This window comes from Petaurus breviceps, unplaced genomic scaffold, assembly GCF_028583685.1.
Source record: "Petaurus breviceps papuanus isolate PSGF00001 unplaced genomic scaffold, PetGlider_PUasm1.0 37, whole genome shotgun sequence".
Classification (NCBI taxonomy): Eukaryota; Metazoa; Chordata; class Mammalia; order Diprotodontia; family Petauridae; genus Petaurus; species Petaurus breviceps.
This window is the reverse complement of record NW_027186296.1, coordinates 103,099,446-103,114,742: the sequence shown is the minus strand read 5'-3', so window position 1 is coordinate 103,114,742 and position 15,297 is coordinate 103,099,446. Positions and strand designations below refer to the sequence as shown.

The 15,297-nt window shown below is 37.4% G+C and overlaps 1 protein-coding gene across 6 annotated transcripts in view; it reads left to right on the top strand.

Moving 5' to 3' along the window:
- Positions 1 to 15,297, top strand: part of CHST15 (carbohydrate sulfotransferase 15) — a 135,404-nt gene that overhangs the window by 73,416 nt on the left and 46,691 nt on the right. For all 6 annotated transcript variants that reach the window (XM_069099172.1, XM_069099171.1, XM_069099174.1 and 3 more), the window contains exons 2-4: positions 4,309 to 5,403; positions 6,528 to 6,867; positions 10,781 to 10,927. In XM_069099172.1, the coding sequence (XP_068955273.1) occupies positions 4,864 to 5,403; positions 6,528 to 6,867; positions 10,781 to 10,927 (1,027 nt within the window). In that variant the 5' untranslated portion in view covers positions 4,309 to 4,863. The remainder of the gene's footprint in view (positions 1 to 4,308; positions 5,404 to 6,527; positions 6,868 to 10,780; positions 10,928 to 15,297) is intronic.

The following is a 15,297-nucleotide window of genomic DNA, read 5'->3' as shown; positions in this document are numbered from 1 at the left end:
ACTTCTAACATTACAGGCCATTAAAAAAAAACCTTCAACAGCTCCTTCTTAACTTGACTTGCCATGTTACTTGTTTACCCTTTATAGAATAAAATAAAAAAAATCTTTCCAGACTGAGTGAACTGGAGTGCTATGGTACTGTGCTGGTTAATTTATATTTAGATGTATCCTAATAGTCTGTGTGTGTGTGTGTGTGTGTGTGTGTGTGTGTGTGTGTGTGTGTGTGTGTGTGTAGGAGAGGCACAATGAATCAATCAACAAGAGTTTATTAAGCATCCCCTATGTACAAGACACTGGAGTACAAAGAATGAAGCAATTCCTACTCACAAGCACCTTGCATTTCAGTGAAGGATACCATAAGAGCTTATAATAATTATACAACATCAAGAGAATATCAGTAAACCCAATTGTATGCAAAGTAGTTAAATACAAAGTAGTTTGAGAGGGAGGGCACTATTTGAGGATCAAGAAGGCTTTGTGTTGTAAGATGGTGGCTAATTTCCATCTTAAAGAAAGAGGGATGATAAAGAAGGAGTGCATTCCAGGCATGTAAGATAGCCAGTGCAAAGGCATGGAGCTGGAAAATGGGCTATTACATGTGAGGAACAGAGAAGTTCAGCTTAACTGGTTCACAGAGTGCAGAAAGGAGAGTAGTATCCAATAAGGCTGGAAAGAAAGATTGGGACCAGGTTGTAAACAATTTGAAAAACTAAATGGAGGGGCCTGCTAGATGGCACAGTGAATTGAGCACCAGACCTGGAATCAGGAGGAATGGAGTTCAAATGCGGTTTCAGATATTTGACACACTAGCCATGAGACTTTGGGCAACTGCCCTCCAAAAAGCAAAAAACAAACAAACAACTAAATGGAGGAATTTATATTTAATCTTAGAGGCAATAAGAAGTCATTAGAGTTGTATGATTAGGGAAGTGACACGATCAGGCCTCTTTTTAAGGAAAATTACTTTAAAAGCAATGTGTAGAATAGGTTGGAATGCTGAGGGACTTGAATGTGTATATATGTGTATGTTCATATATATATATATACACATAAACACATATGTGAGTATATCTATCTACAACTTTTTTTTTTGTTAAAGCAATCAGGGTTAAATAATTTGCTCAAGGTTACACGGCCAGTTATTTCTGGGTGTGGTGCTGAGTATCTGAGCCCAGATTTGATCCCCAGGTCATCCCGACACTGGAGCCAGTGCTCTTACTCGCTGAGCCACCTGGCCACCCCTAAGCAATTGGGGTTAAGTAACTTGCTCAAGGTTACACAGCCAGGTGTTTCTGGGTGGGTGCTAAGTGTCTGAGCCCAGGATTCGATCCCCAGGTCCTCCCAACACTGGGGCCGGTGCTCTTACTCGCTGTGCTACCTGGCCGCCCCATCTACATCTTTCTTAAGATGTTATCTATATTAAGGTATGTCTATATATAGATAGATCTATATATAGATCTATAGATGTCTATTAATATCTACATTAAATATTAAGATATCTATATATACATAGCTTAAGAAAGATGTTGAGATATATGCATATACATATCTCCACAAATACATGTAGATCCATATCTTTCTTAAGATAGAGATGTCTATGTATCTATATATCTAAGAAAAATTTGTCTATACAAGTACATAGATATGCACACACATAGATATCTAAACAAATGTAGAAAAAATATATTCACGTAGATTTTATGATGCATTTATGTTTATGTGTGTATGTATGTAGGTATGCATGTATTTATGTATTGGTTATTTGATGAGTTCAGATTAATTGCCTCAGATTTTCCTTCATAATTTTGGGGACCCATGGAAACAGTCCTTTGTAAAGTGGGCCCTAGGAATAGCAGTATTTTGTGGAAGAAAGAATCCTCTGCTTAGATTTAGAAAAATGTGAGTTTCAGTCTCAGCACTGCCACTTATTAGCTTTGTGGTCACAGGCATCATTTTCCTTTTCTGGGTCTCATTTTCCTCAGACGAATGAAGGATTGGGTCAGATTATTTCTAGTCTCATTGGTTATGATATTCTAATCCATGAGTTTATATGCTATGGTAATATAGGTAACAATTTGGAGAACTCTATTGTATGTTTGCTTTACTCTCTTTCTTTCTTTTTAAAGCCATTGGGGTTAAGTAACTTAAGTAACTCAAGGTTACAAGGCCAGTTATTTCTGGGTATGGTGCTAAGTATCTGAGGCTGGATTTGATCCCCAGGTCATCCCTGGGAACCGGTGCTTTTACTCACTGAGCCACCTGGCCGCCCCTAAGCAATTGGGGTTAAGTAACTTGCTCAAGGTTACATGGCCAGGTGTTTCTGTGTGGGTGCCAAGTGTCTGAGCCCAGATTCGATCCCCAGGTCATCCCGACACTGGAGCCGGTGCTCCCACTCGCTGTGCTACCTGGCCGCCCCTACTCTCTTTCTTTCAAGAAGAGCAAATTGGGTAGTTAGTTTTGGGAGAATACTGGCCTGGTTTAATTCACCTTGATAAATCTATGGAGAGAGTGGAAGATTGTCTTTTCTTTTGCTTTTCTTCCCTCCTTCCATATCATTCTCCATTTTTACTTTACACATATCTCTTCCATCTACTTTTGTCCATCTTTGTTCATTGCCTGCCAACAGTCAATTTGGGGTAAATTCAAGCGTGTGTCTTCCTCTTGACTAGATACAATACTGACCTGGGAGTCTGGAGGCTAGAGCTCTTTAAGTGTCAAGACACTTAAAGTCTCTGGGCCTCTGTTTCCCCATTGAAAGGGAAGGATGATGTCCATAGCCACTCTGACACAGCTATTTCCCATATAGGAAGTTCTGACAGAAACTGAAAGCTGTGCATAATAAAAATTCCTTTGAAGCAACAAAGAGATCAGATTTTAATAATCACACATAAGAACAGAAAAGACATCAGTTATGTTCACTGTGTTAAATAGAACAAATTATGTACAAACTCTGTGCCCAACCACAAACCTGTTTGAACACTTAGTTTCTTTGAAGTAGGATTTGACAGTGTATGTTTCTATATTCTTTTTTTAGACATTGAGAATACAAAAAAGTACTTGCCCCTCTGACTAAATTGATAACTGTCTTTTGAGCTTTATTTGACTGAGTTTTATTAGACATTGGGAGAGTGGCATTTAGAACCCAAAGACTAAGTGATGATTCTCTTCTCTTGGCTATGAATTAAATGTTGAGTCAGGTACTTTTTTCAACCAATAAAAAAAGTTAATTAAAATCATAGAATATTAGCATTGGGAAGAATTTTAGGGATTTTCTGGCTTAGATCCCTCATTTTATAGATGAGAAAGCTGAAGTTCTGAACTCAAATGCCATGTTAGTGGCCTGCCCAGGATTGGACACCAGGTCTAGATTTGCAGCACTCCTTCCATCACAGCATTATAAAGGCATTCTTTTGGCCACAGTCCATTTACAATCATAGTATTTTGTTAAAAGATTCTGAAGACTTATGCCCTCCACTGATGATGAAAATGAAAAACTGTTTCAAGGTCTGAAGTATTATGTTACTCATGGGAATACTATATATTGGATGTTGTTGCTGAATGTAATTGTCTAATAAGTTAAAGTCAAATGCTTTTTTTGGATGGTGTGCTCTCTTTGCAAAAGACCTTTCTAGTCTTTTTGTGTTTTCATTAAGTGTGAGTTTCTTCCCAAAATGACAATAAAAGTTAGCCATTAGTAATAAATTGCTGATTTTATTGGAAAAATATTTTTCTCATTTTCTAACCATCATCCTTCTTCTTACTCCTATTGCTTTGTAGTGATTAGAAAAGGAAGCAGTATTTTTTAGTTTAGCCAAACCTTATACTCCATGTAGGTCTGAGAAGGATTTCAACATACTAGAATTCAGAGGTGAGGTAGTTTTCTCTAACAAGACAGAGGTAAACAAGAAAGACTTTTAGAAGAACCGAGATGTTTGCTTTGTGGGCAAGTAGTGGGGAAGCCTTATTGTTAGAAGAATTATGGTTGATACAGCCAGTTCCAAGGTACCATGTGCAAGCCACTGACAGTTCCTCCTGGAAAGAGTGTTGGATTTTGATTCCTGTGTGATCATGAGTAATTTACTGAACCTTTTAGTTCCTCTTCTATAAAATCAGTTTAATAATACTTCTATTCCTTACATCCTAGAATTGTTGTGATGAAAGTCTTCCTATACTTTAAGGCACTGTATAAATGAGCTGTTCTGTAGAGTTTCTGTTTGCACTATTGCATTGGCTTGACTACCCTTAAAAGAAATGAAGATTATCAGACTATTGTTTCCAAATAACAAGACTTTTAAATTTTCATTTTAGGTAATCTGAAAGATCTTTAATATTGTCTCCAAAGAAGACGGAACCTTTCAAAGATAGTTTCCAATTGTTAAAACTTGACAATGCAGAAAAAAGAAAGAATCTGGAAGGATCTCTTCATGGAATTTATGCATCTATGTGTCCATCAATGGAAAGAAAATGATGTCTTTTAATTTTTTTGTATATTTCAACACCCTTCAGTGTCCTCTTTTCCACCTCACTGCATACAATGGGAAAAACTTGAGCAACATTCTGAGCTGTATTTCAATCAGCAGAGTTTTCCATGATTGTGGTGGACTTTAACCAAACATGTCAACTGAAGATCTTTATTTTTTCCTTTTGTTTGCATATTGGGCCTAACCAAAGAATGTGTTTGCGCATTCTCTAACTCTCTGGCTTCAGCTCCTTTTTATTTGTGTTTTTGTTTCTTTAGCTTTCCAACAAATCCATGTAATTACAAATTGTAGTTAAAGTTTTACAACCCAATTTGCATGTGTTAGAAATAATTTTGATGGCTGGTCCATGGCTCATTAATGCAGCGATAAAAAAGGCAATAATATGAGGCACTGTGTTAATTGCTGCATACAATTGTTACCTGATGACTTGCACCCACAGTGTTTCAGCTGCCGAGGACCCTATCATAGTCACCACAAGTGTCCCATCTGCAAAGGAGAGAAAATTCTGTTTCGAGTGGATAGCAAGCAGATGAACTTGCTTGCAGTTTTAGAAGTAAGGACAGAAAACAATGAAAGCTGGAGTGGGATTTTTCGCTTCAAAAAGGGGAAGCGATGGAGCCTTGTTTGTGGATTGATAATAATGACTTTGGTGATGGCATCATATATACTGACTGGGGCCAAACACGAACTCCTGCTCATACCATCATCATTGCATTATAGGAACTTTCCCAATAATCCAGCTTTAACAGATGATGAATACCTGAGGAATCTGAAAGATTTTCATCAACCCTTTTTAATGAATATTTCATATGAAAAATATTATCCAAACATTAAATTAATTATCGACACAATCACATCAAAGGTTGAATTTACTACAAGGCAGCTCCCAGATCTAGAAGACCTTGAGAAACAGGAATTGCATGTGAGTATCTGCTTAAGTCTGACTTCCTCTCATCCCTTTTTGCAAAAGGAGAAACCAAGGTTTCCTTTTTAAAAAAAAAATTAGCTTTGATTTGGAGAACAAAGGGACAAATAATTGGGGTCCTGGAATTTAGCAACAGGAAAGGTCTTAGGAGATCATTCATTCTAACCTGCCCATTTAATAGATTAAAAAAAAAAGCCTCAGATTATGTACAGAGATAAAGAGGCTCTCTTAAGATTACTCAGACACTTAGGGACTGAGTGTCCTGATTCCTGCTCATGTGCTCTTTCTATTAAATAGTGGGGAAGGTCTGAGACCTCAGCATGAATTTGTGGAAGACCTTAATGATAACCTACGTCCTCCAACATTTCCTTTTCCAGTGTTCTGGCCTGGAAATTTCTCAGATTTTGCAAACACACTCTCACAGGTAGCCTTAGTTAATCTGTGCTGCTGGCATGTTCAATAAACTTTAAAATCTCAGTTCAAACAGGGAAAAGTTGACAACCTCCCCAAAGTCAAGCGGTATGGAACTTAAATAATATGATATGTCATTTGTAATGTCCCAAATGCCATTACTAATAAATTTTTTAAAATACCCTTTTGATAATTGCTTTCTAAGATATCTTTCTTGAAAACTGATAATTGGGGCTGTAGTCATCCATGCAGATCCCATAATTCAGAATTTAAAAGTGGAGTTAAATTTGATTTTATGATTCTACCCTGAGCTAAATCAGTGTTCCTAATCATTATTCTTGTCTCCAGCATTCCTGAACTTAATTAGTAACACAGATTTCAGCTGACTTGGTTTAATTTGATTGCTCTTTTATGATAGAAATGCGGGCAATTGCAGACTGGCATTGGTTTGGGTCATCACCTATCACTCTCCTCCTGCTGATTTCTTTTCTAAAAAATTAGTCCATCTCTCAAGAAAGGTACGAGAAAGAAAGGGGGAAGTGGTCAATTATAATCTATCTTTTAATATACTTTTACATTCGAGCATAATTAAATAGTGCTGAAAACATATATATTATAATATTAAGATAACTGCAGGATTTTTTTTCCCATGGGGGGGTGGCATTAATAATCAGACTTTCTAAAATTGCCCTCTTCTTTTGTTGTTGCAGATGTTCTCAGTAATCCCTAACAAATTTCTTCCAACTAGTAAAAATCCTTGTTGGTATGAGGAATACACAGGGAAAAATACTACGGATCCCTATATGACCAACCTCTATGCACTGTATTCAAAACATTTTCGGTCAACCTTTGATTACCTCAGGAAAGAGTTTTGGAACCACTTGTACCATTTCAAAGAGAAGCACTACCGGCTACGTTGTCTCCCTCATTTCTATATCATTGGACAACCCAAGTGTGGGACAACCGACCTGTATGATCGTCTCCGGTTGCACCCGGATGTGAAATTCTCAGCCATTAAAGAGCCACACTGGTGGACAAGGAAACGATTTGGTAAGTAAGGCCTGTTGACACATGTTGCATCCCAACTTTGAAGGGTACTTGGGACTTGGCAGAACATTTTCCCATCTATCATTTTCACCTAAGAATAGCTCTGTTGGGAAGCTTTGGCAGAAGTTAGGTCTGTTGGGCAGATGAGGAGCCTGAGATGGTGAAGTTAGATACTATGCCTAAAACCACAAAGCTATTTGCAGAACTAGAATCTAGTTTACAACCAACTAATCAGAAAATAGTGAATGCTTACTCAACATAAGGCACCTACTGCATGTGTGGTGACTATTACAACAATGCATGCTTCTCTAGTATTTGAGGTTTGCAAAGTTCTCCAAGAGGTAGATAATACACGTATAGATTGAAGTGCAGAAATGGCCTTGGTCAGCATCATGTTTTGGACATGCACTGGTTGGGTAATAATGGGCAAGTCATTAAGTCTATCAGCCTCAGTTTCCTCATCTGTAAAACAGGAATAATACACGGGTAGGGCCAATGAAAAAATGAAAAGAATTGGTATAAAATGCTTTACAAATACATATGTATATGCATCTCTGTATATATACACATACATAAAATCTATCATAATTGTCTATAATAATAGCATTCGTATAGCACTTTAAGGTTTGGAAGGCATTTTACACGTCGTTATTTTACATGAGGAGATAAGACATTTATACACATGCAAAGATAAACTAATACAAGTCATTAGCTCTCCTGTTTTTATTAAATCTAAAAGTATTAATATATATTTTTTTCTATTTGAGGGATTAGAAAATAAAATTTTGTTGGAGGACACAATGTGAATATAATAAACATTTTATTAACTTTTAAAATTCTGCTAGTTTTGACTTTTTCTAGCTATTGAAAGTAATAATAAAGTTTATTCTTTATTTTTTATTTTTTTGGGGGAGGGGCATTTCAGATAGACAGTCAGTTAGCTCTTGCTTATGCCATTTATTTTGGCTATCTGTGGCAGCCAGAGCTAAACGTGACTTGTATTAATCACTACCATTATGCAGTCACCGATTGTGATGGCACGTACTTAGGTCATCTATTCTGTATCATCTTCACTCAGAGGGTACCTCATTTGAATTTTAACTATTTCTCTGCTTTCTCTTAGATGTTGCTATACCACAGATCAAATGTAGTTTTTGACCTTCAGCTTTAGGAAGCCTTATTTCTAGTACTGACTCTACCATTATCTTTGTGACTGGGAAAATCAATCCATGCCTCTGAGAATTGGTCTTATCATGGGTAAATTGGGTTGAGGTTGAATGAGGAGCTAGGAAAGGGGATAAAGAGAGGGGTGAAGTTGAAATAAATGGTCTCTTCCTATGACCCTTCAAGTTTGATTATGTAAGTTTTCTTTGGGCTGCTTTCTGCCCCACCCTAGCCTCGTACCAAATGACTCTCAGATCATTGTTTTATTTCTTTAACCTTTTTATTTTCTGCCAGGAGACATGTGGTCATTTGGTCCTAAAGGGTGATAAATGCTAATCATTTGCCAGAGTTTGGTACTTTCCAAGTGGGTGTTTTCCACTTAATGGTTCCATATTCATTAAAATTGAATTTTTTAAAAGTTATACTTTTAGTACAACTTTAAAGTTTTACATCCTTCTCAGTATTTCTTGGCTAACTTTTAGTCACTCCTTCATATTTGAAAGAGTACCATCAACAGAAAGAGGGGACTTTTCACTTGCATTTTGCTAAATAATAATTTTGGGGTACTATGACTCCATGGACTTAGACATTTAAAAATTCTATTAATGTCTCTTGTTTTATATGACCTTAATTTCTGAATATATACATCCTCTTTTTCATAACCATAGATACCCCACTCCCTCATTATTTCTGCAAAGGTGGGAGGAAGGTACATTTCTCATCTCTGTCATGGGTATCAGACAATCTTGAACATTCTCTCCTACATCAAACAGCTAGATACATAGGGGAGAACATTTTTTTTTTTTGCTGTAATGACCACCAGCTCCATGACATCCAAAATCAGGATCTGTGAGAAAGGGTTGTTGTTGTTCAGTCATTTATGTCATACTCAACTCTCCATGGCCCCATTTAGGAGTTCTCTTGGCAAAGATACTAGAGTGGTTTGCCATTTCCTTCTTCAACTCATTTTATAAATAAGGAACTGAGATGAATAAGGTTAAGTGACTTGCCCAGGGTCACACAGCTAGTAAGTGCTGTAAGATGGGTCTTTTGGATTCAGAGTCGAGTGCTCTGTTCATTGTTCTACCTAGGTTCTATGAGAAAGTAGGGTTATTCTTTATTAATTGTGCTGCATAGTGCTACTTTCTGGTTACCTTGAAACACTTATCTTCCAACTTCCTAGTTTATACTTTTCCTTTTATTTACTTAAGCTTTGGTGATTTGGTTAAGTTTTGCAACTTTGACATGTCAGGTGAGGCAATGGAAAGAGGGCACCTATGTTGAGTTACAGCTCCATCCCTGACTAATTGTATGACACCAAGTAGGTCACATCAGTTTGGGGCTTCAGCTTCCTCATACTCAGAATAGTACTCAACTAAATGATCTTTGAGTTCTTTTCCAGGAATCTGTAAATTGTTCTATTTCTATATTTCATTACAAACAAAAAAGGAAATTTTGGCTATTTGTCTGTTAATACATTGCAAAGCATCTTGAGGAGAGGGAGTTCCTTTTCAGTGTCTAGAACATTGAATGTGCTCAACAAATGTTTCTTAAATGAATTGAGAGATATCATGGAATGATGGAAAGACTAATGATCATGTGGTCAGGAAGACCTGGGTTCAAGCTCCACCTCATGTTTGTGTGGCCTTGGACAAGTAACTTAATCTCTCTAGGAACATTTTCTTTTTCTGTAAAATGAAGGCATTGGACTAGATGGCCTATGAGATCTCTTTCAGCTCTAGATCCTGATCCTGTGAATGAAAGATGTCAAAATAGCTTTAATGACTTCAAAGGACAGTTAAATTAATCAAAATATTCAGTCTAAGCAATCAGCGAGGCGCCCATCACTAGAAAAAGAGAAGTAACATTCATAATCATGATAGACCTCAAATTGGTCTGTCCTTTTTAGTGGCTTGTATCCCCCTTATTGCTTTTTCTATTACATGTAATATATGCCTCATATACTGCTCATGCCTAAGTTATTGCAAGTATACCTAAACTTTACATGGCTCACAAAGTTCCAGTGTTTACAGTGCCTGAATAGGTATAACATTGTGCTTAAAACCTCCACTAACCAAGTTAATGATGTTTTCCATCATCCAAACTACACAGAAAATGATTTTTTTTTTACTACAGAAAAGTGAGAGTTACTTATTTAAGCAGCTACAGATAAAGGGAATTTTAATCATTCATGGGTCTTCTTCCCTATCTGATTATCCACTAGAATTTACTCAAGAAAATACGGGTTATTTAACATTTCTTGGTGACTTTTGTTAAATGAGTGAATAAGCACCTCTCATGCTCAGAGAGAGCACTGTGTTATGGGAGTGGTATCAATATAATACTTCACATTTATTTAGCACTGGAAGCTAAATTACTGCACTAATCTCACACTTGCAAGTTGTGTGGCCTTTTACTAATGTATAAAACTTTTCCTTACAATAAACCCATGAAATAGGTAGAAGGAATAGTACCCTCTTCTCCCATTTTTCTGATGAGGAAACATGGAGAGGTGGTCATTTGTCCTTGGGCAAACAAGTAGGACTTATTGGAGCCAGAACTCAAACCTAGACAGTCTGACTCCCAAGATCTCTGCCCTTACTGTGATGAGATCCTACTCCCCTCATGAAGCTTACAGCTTAGAGGTGGAGATTGGAGAGGGAGGGTCAGCTACAATCCAAAGGAGGTAGAAACAGAGGACTTCACCTTGTTTCTTTTCCCTGTCACATACAGACTTTCCCTTTCTGTTTAGGAATAGTGCGACTGAGAGATGGGTTTCGTGACCGCTCCCCAGTGGAAGATTACCTGGATTTGTTTGACTTGGCAGCACATGAAATTCAGAAGGGACTTCGGAGTGATTTAGGGACAGAGCACAGCAAGATGAATAACATCGTTATTGGTAAGGCACCTATTGGTCTTGAAAGGTTGTATCTACTGTTGTTTAGATTGATGGTTTGGTCTAAGTGTATGGTCATGCCACCTGCAAAATGACCTGAAAATCCCATTCATGCCATAAACATTTACTAAGCACGTACTAAGGGTATCATCTTGAAAATATAAAGGCATCATCTTGGAAATATTAAGACAAAATAGTCCTTGTCAATTCATTTCAATTTGTTAAACATTTATTAAGTGTTTACTATTTGCCAGGTGGGCAAGTAGGTAGCACAGTGAATAGAGTGCTAGTGGATAGACTCCTTCTGGAGTCAGAAGGACCTGAGTTCAACTTCACCCTCAGGCGCTTACTTGCTGACACTGGGCAAATCACTTAAGTCTGTTTGCCTCAGTTTCCTCATCTATAAAATGAGCTGAAGAATGAAATGGCAAACCACTCCAGTATTTTGCCAAGAAAACCAGAAATGGGATCACAAAGAGTCAGACATGACTAATTTACTTAACAACAAAATATTCAAGCCATTATCCTATGGTCTGTCCTCAAGAGGATTGCTATTTGCTATCCATGATAATCTAATGGACATTTTATTAAGTACTTTCTATGTTCAAGGCACAGAGCAAGTTGCTAGGGACACAAAACCAAAACCAAAAAAATAGACATTGACTTCAAGAAGCTTAGATCCTACTGAAGGCCAAAACCTGTAAACAGATAGGTATAAAGCTACACATGAGCAGCTTTCTAGTGGACTGCCGCTTTGAACAGCTTTCAAGATTCTGATTACATAGTATAGTGAACGCTCTATTTATTCAATAACAAATCAGAGCAAAACCTTCACAGAAAATCAAGGTACAGCACTCACAAAGATACAACTTATCACAGAAAATCAAAATATAGCATTCATCATGTCACGGCTCAACAACTTATCACTAAAATGGCCACATAATTTTCACCAAAGTGGTCACATAGTTTTAAGCAAAGTACATTCATTTAGTCAATCACAAAATCCTTAATTCAATCACAAAGTACAAAAGTCAAAATTCTCCACCCCTAGGTCACAGTAAATCATAATCTCAGTCAGTACACACTATCCAAGTAAAGTATTCTTTCAGCTTGACTTGAGGTTGGCTCTCAGCTTCCATTGTTCCTCTCCCATGGTCCCAGCTCCAACTGTCACCTGGGTTCACAGGCAGGCAGCTCCCAGTTCCTTGTCCAGCTCCTTGTCCAGTTCTTCATCCAGTATCTGTTCCATATTGAAGTTCACGGTGTTCAGTCTACCTCAAGTCCTTCACAGTTCCTGTTTCTGGGAATACAAAGCTTGACAGAGGCACAATAATATTTATACACATTACTGGCACTATCATAAATTCACTATCTGCCTGTGAAATCAACTCAGACCCACCAACAAGGCTGGACACAGACCCACAAACAAGGTCTAAGCGGTCAGCACAAATCATAAGTAAAGTCCCCGGACTTCCAAAACCCTCCTCCAGGATTTCTGTAAACATACAATGAGAAAATCCTTCTTCAGGGCTTCTAGTAAGGTCCCAGGGCTTCTGTACAAAGTACCACAAACAAACATTAACACAGACAGAGCAGACAAACAGAGTGCCGGGATATCACATGTTTTCTCCTTCTTGACTCTGCCACCACAAGAGTCCTCAGTTCTCCTCAATTCTCAGTTCAGTCTTCAGTCCAACAGCAGCTGCCCTGCATCCAATATGCTTATCCCAGGAAATCCTGGCTGTCCAGCTTGTGCTCTTCTTTATATAAGGCACAGCTCCTCCCCAGAAGTTCATGCGTTCTGTTCCTTAACAGACTTGATACAAGGCTCAAAAGAAACTTGAACTGAAACAACGTGCTAATTCAATAGCTGAAACTAGGTGTGAACTACTTCTCTGGTTGCCATTACAACAGGATAATTGGAGGAAGAGGGAATGACCACTAATTTCTAAGGAAACCAGGGAAGTTGTCCCATAAAAGATGATTTATAAGGAGAGCCCTGAAAAAGTAAGATGAGGATTTTAACAGGCAGAAATGAGGCAGGAGGAAGCACCATGTAAAAAGACCCAGAGCCAGGAAATGGAATGTGGGGAGTAACATATAGATAATTTGGGCTGCATGAAGATTGTGCAAAAAGGAACAATAGACCCCAAGTCTACAAAGGTTCAAAGGGAGGCTTCATTTCTTTTTCCCTCCCCAGCACTTACCTCACACAAAATGTTTAACCATTTGTGTCATGTTTTAAAACAAAACTGCTTCAAAGAATTCATATTGAATTTGGGCTTAGCCATGACTAAATTTATGACTGGTATGTGTTTTCTAAAATAATGTTTTCATTTGTGGATGGAAATCATTGCTTAAATGGAGTGTTTGTGCTTGACACAGGGCTTTAAGATCTCCCTTTGGTTTTTCCTGCCTTTAAAAGAAAACTCAGAAATCCAATCAACAGATAGCTTTTTTTTTTTTAAGATATTGACTGAATAATTTTCTTTTGAAAATGCTTGACTTATGTGAATATATATGCTCTTGCATAATCAGGTTCCCTTAGAAATACTGTCTTAATACTTCTTCTGTGATTAAAATCTATTTATAAATCAGAGATTCTTTTAATCCCATTCCTCTAGATCCTCTAAATATGATTGATTTATTTATGACCATTTTTCTGATAAGTTCCTAAGAATATTTTGTGAAAATATCAGAAAGATTATCATATGTTGTATTCATCTCACAGTAAAAATATGCACTTATTTTTTTGTGAAAGAGGAAAATTTAATGGCAAGGTATTTGCTCAAATCCATGTGAAAAATTGATATATTTTGCTTGTCCTGTACTAATTTTATCATTAAACAAAATGAATATGTTAGTGATTAAGATTAAATGTAACCATTTGAAACATGGATATTTAATTATACCCATCATTTCCAAAAGGAAAGACGTATGTTTAATCACTTCTCCTCAAAAAATACCAACTCTCTGGCATAAGAAAAAATCGGAATGAATTTCTTCTCCTTGTAGCCTTTTCTGAAAAGGGTTCATTTCAGCTCATCCTTCTGAATTAGGTGAATATAAAGATTCTGTCTCCTTGTTAGTAGTTCATTTTAGTATTAGAGCAGTTGGAGACTTGAATTTTTAAGGTGTGAATTTACCAAAATAAGATTTGAGGTCTATCATCATTAGCTACCACCTCTATCTGGTAACTTCAATAACTCTGTACCTCTGGCCTTGGAGACATGCTTAAACCATCTGTTTCCCACCTGGTAAGGTGACAGAGGGCAAAACAGATCCCTCTCTTCTGAATTAATTCCCAAAATACTGGTCAGGAAGGACACGCACTCTCAGAAAATGGGAGAGATAGGACTAGCCACTGGGCAATGCAGAAATAGGGTTAATAGTCATCACAGTTTGAACATGAGTTCATTAGCATTATCTTACTCAAAAGCCCTGCCCTACACATAACTCCACAGGAAAGCTGGGAAACAGCCAGGTCAATGATAATAAGTCCAATGCTAGGATTTTTGTCTGGGGCAGTAAGACTGTATCTTCATGGGAGTGACAACTTGGCAGTTTCATATCAGGGCATATGAATTATTCTAGTGCATATAAGCTTATTTAATCTTTGTAAGACTTCCAATGTATCCCATAATAACAATGATAATATAATAACTGATATTTCTATATTTCATATGTACTTTTCTCATTAAATCCTTACTATGTAAATCTAAGAGGACTACAAGTACTCTGTAAATGTAGAAACAGATGAAGAAACCAAGACTCAGAGAGCATAAGTGGTCTGCCCAGAGTCATTTATCTTCCAAATACCAGAAGCATCAAAGGCAGGATTTGCACCTAGACCTACCATTTTCTGTATAGCCCTGTCTCTAGAGCCCAAGACAGTGTGCTCTACACATGGTGAATGCTTAATAAATGTCTATTGTTGTACTGAATTGCCCACATTCTCAATATGATCTGACATTAGACTGACTTCATTACTGCGTGCCTTGGGGCATTCCTACTGCTCTTTCCCTTATCCTGATGAGATAGTTAAACACTTGATGCATGACGTTAGGAATTGGGTGTGAAAGTCATACACAGAACAGGAGAGGGACTGTGCAGAATAGTTTGACCCCCAGGTTTGATCATCTTCTACCTTTTACAAGAAGGGTTGATAATTAAAGATGATAGCTCTCTGAGGAATTTTAATGGACTTCTAATATGATGAATTTCTTTGAAAGTTCAGATTTTCCAGACTGTACCTTAGTACTCTAGTAATCATGTGTATGGTCATATAATTCAGAGGATCACAGGAATCATGGAATCTAAATTCTAGAACGGACCTCAGAAGCTATCTATCCTCACCTGCACCTGAAGAAGAA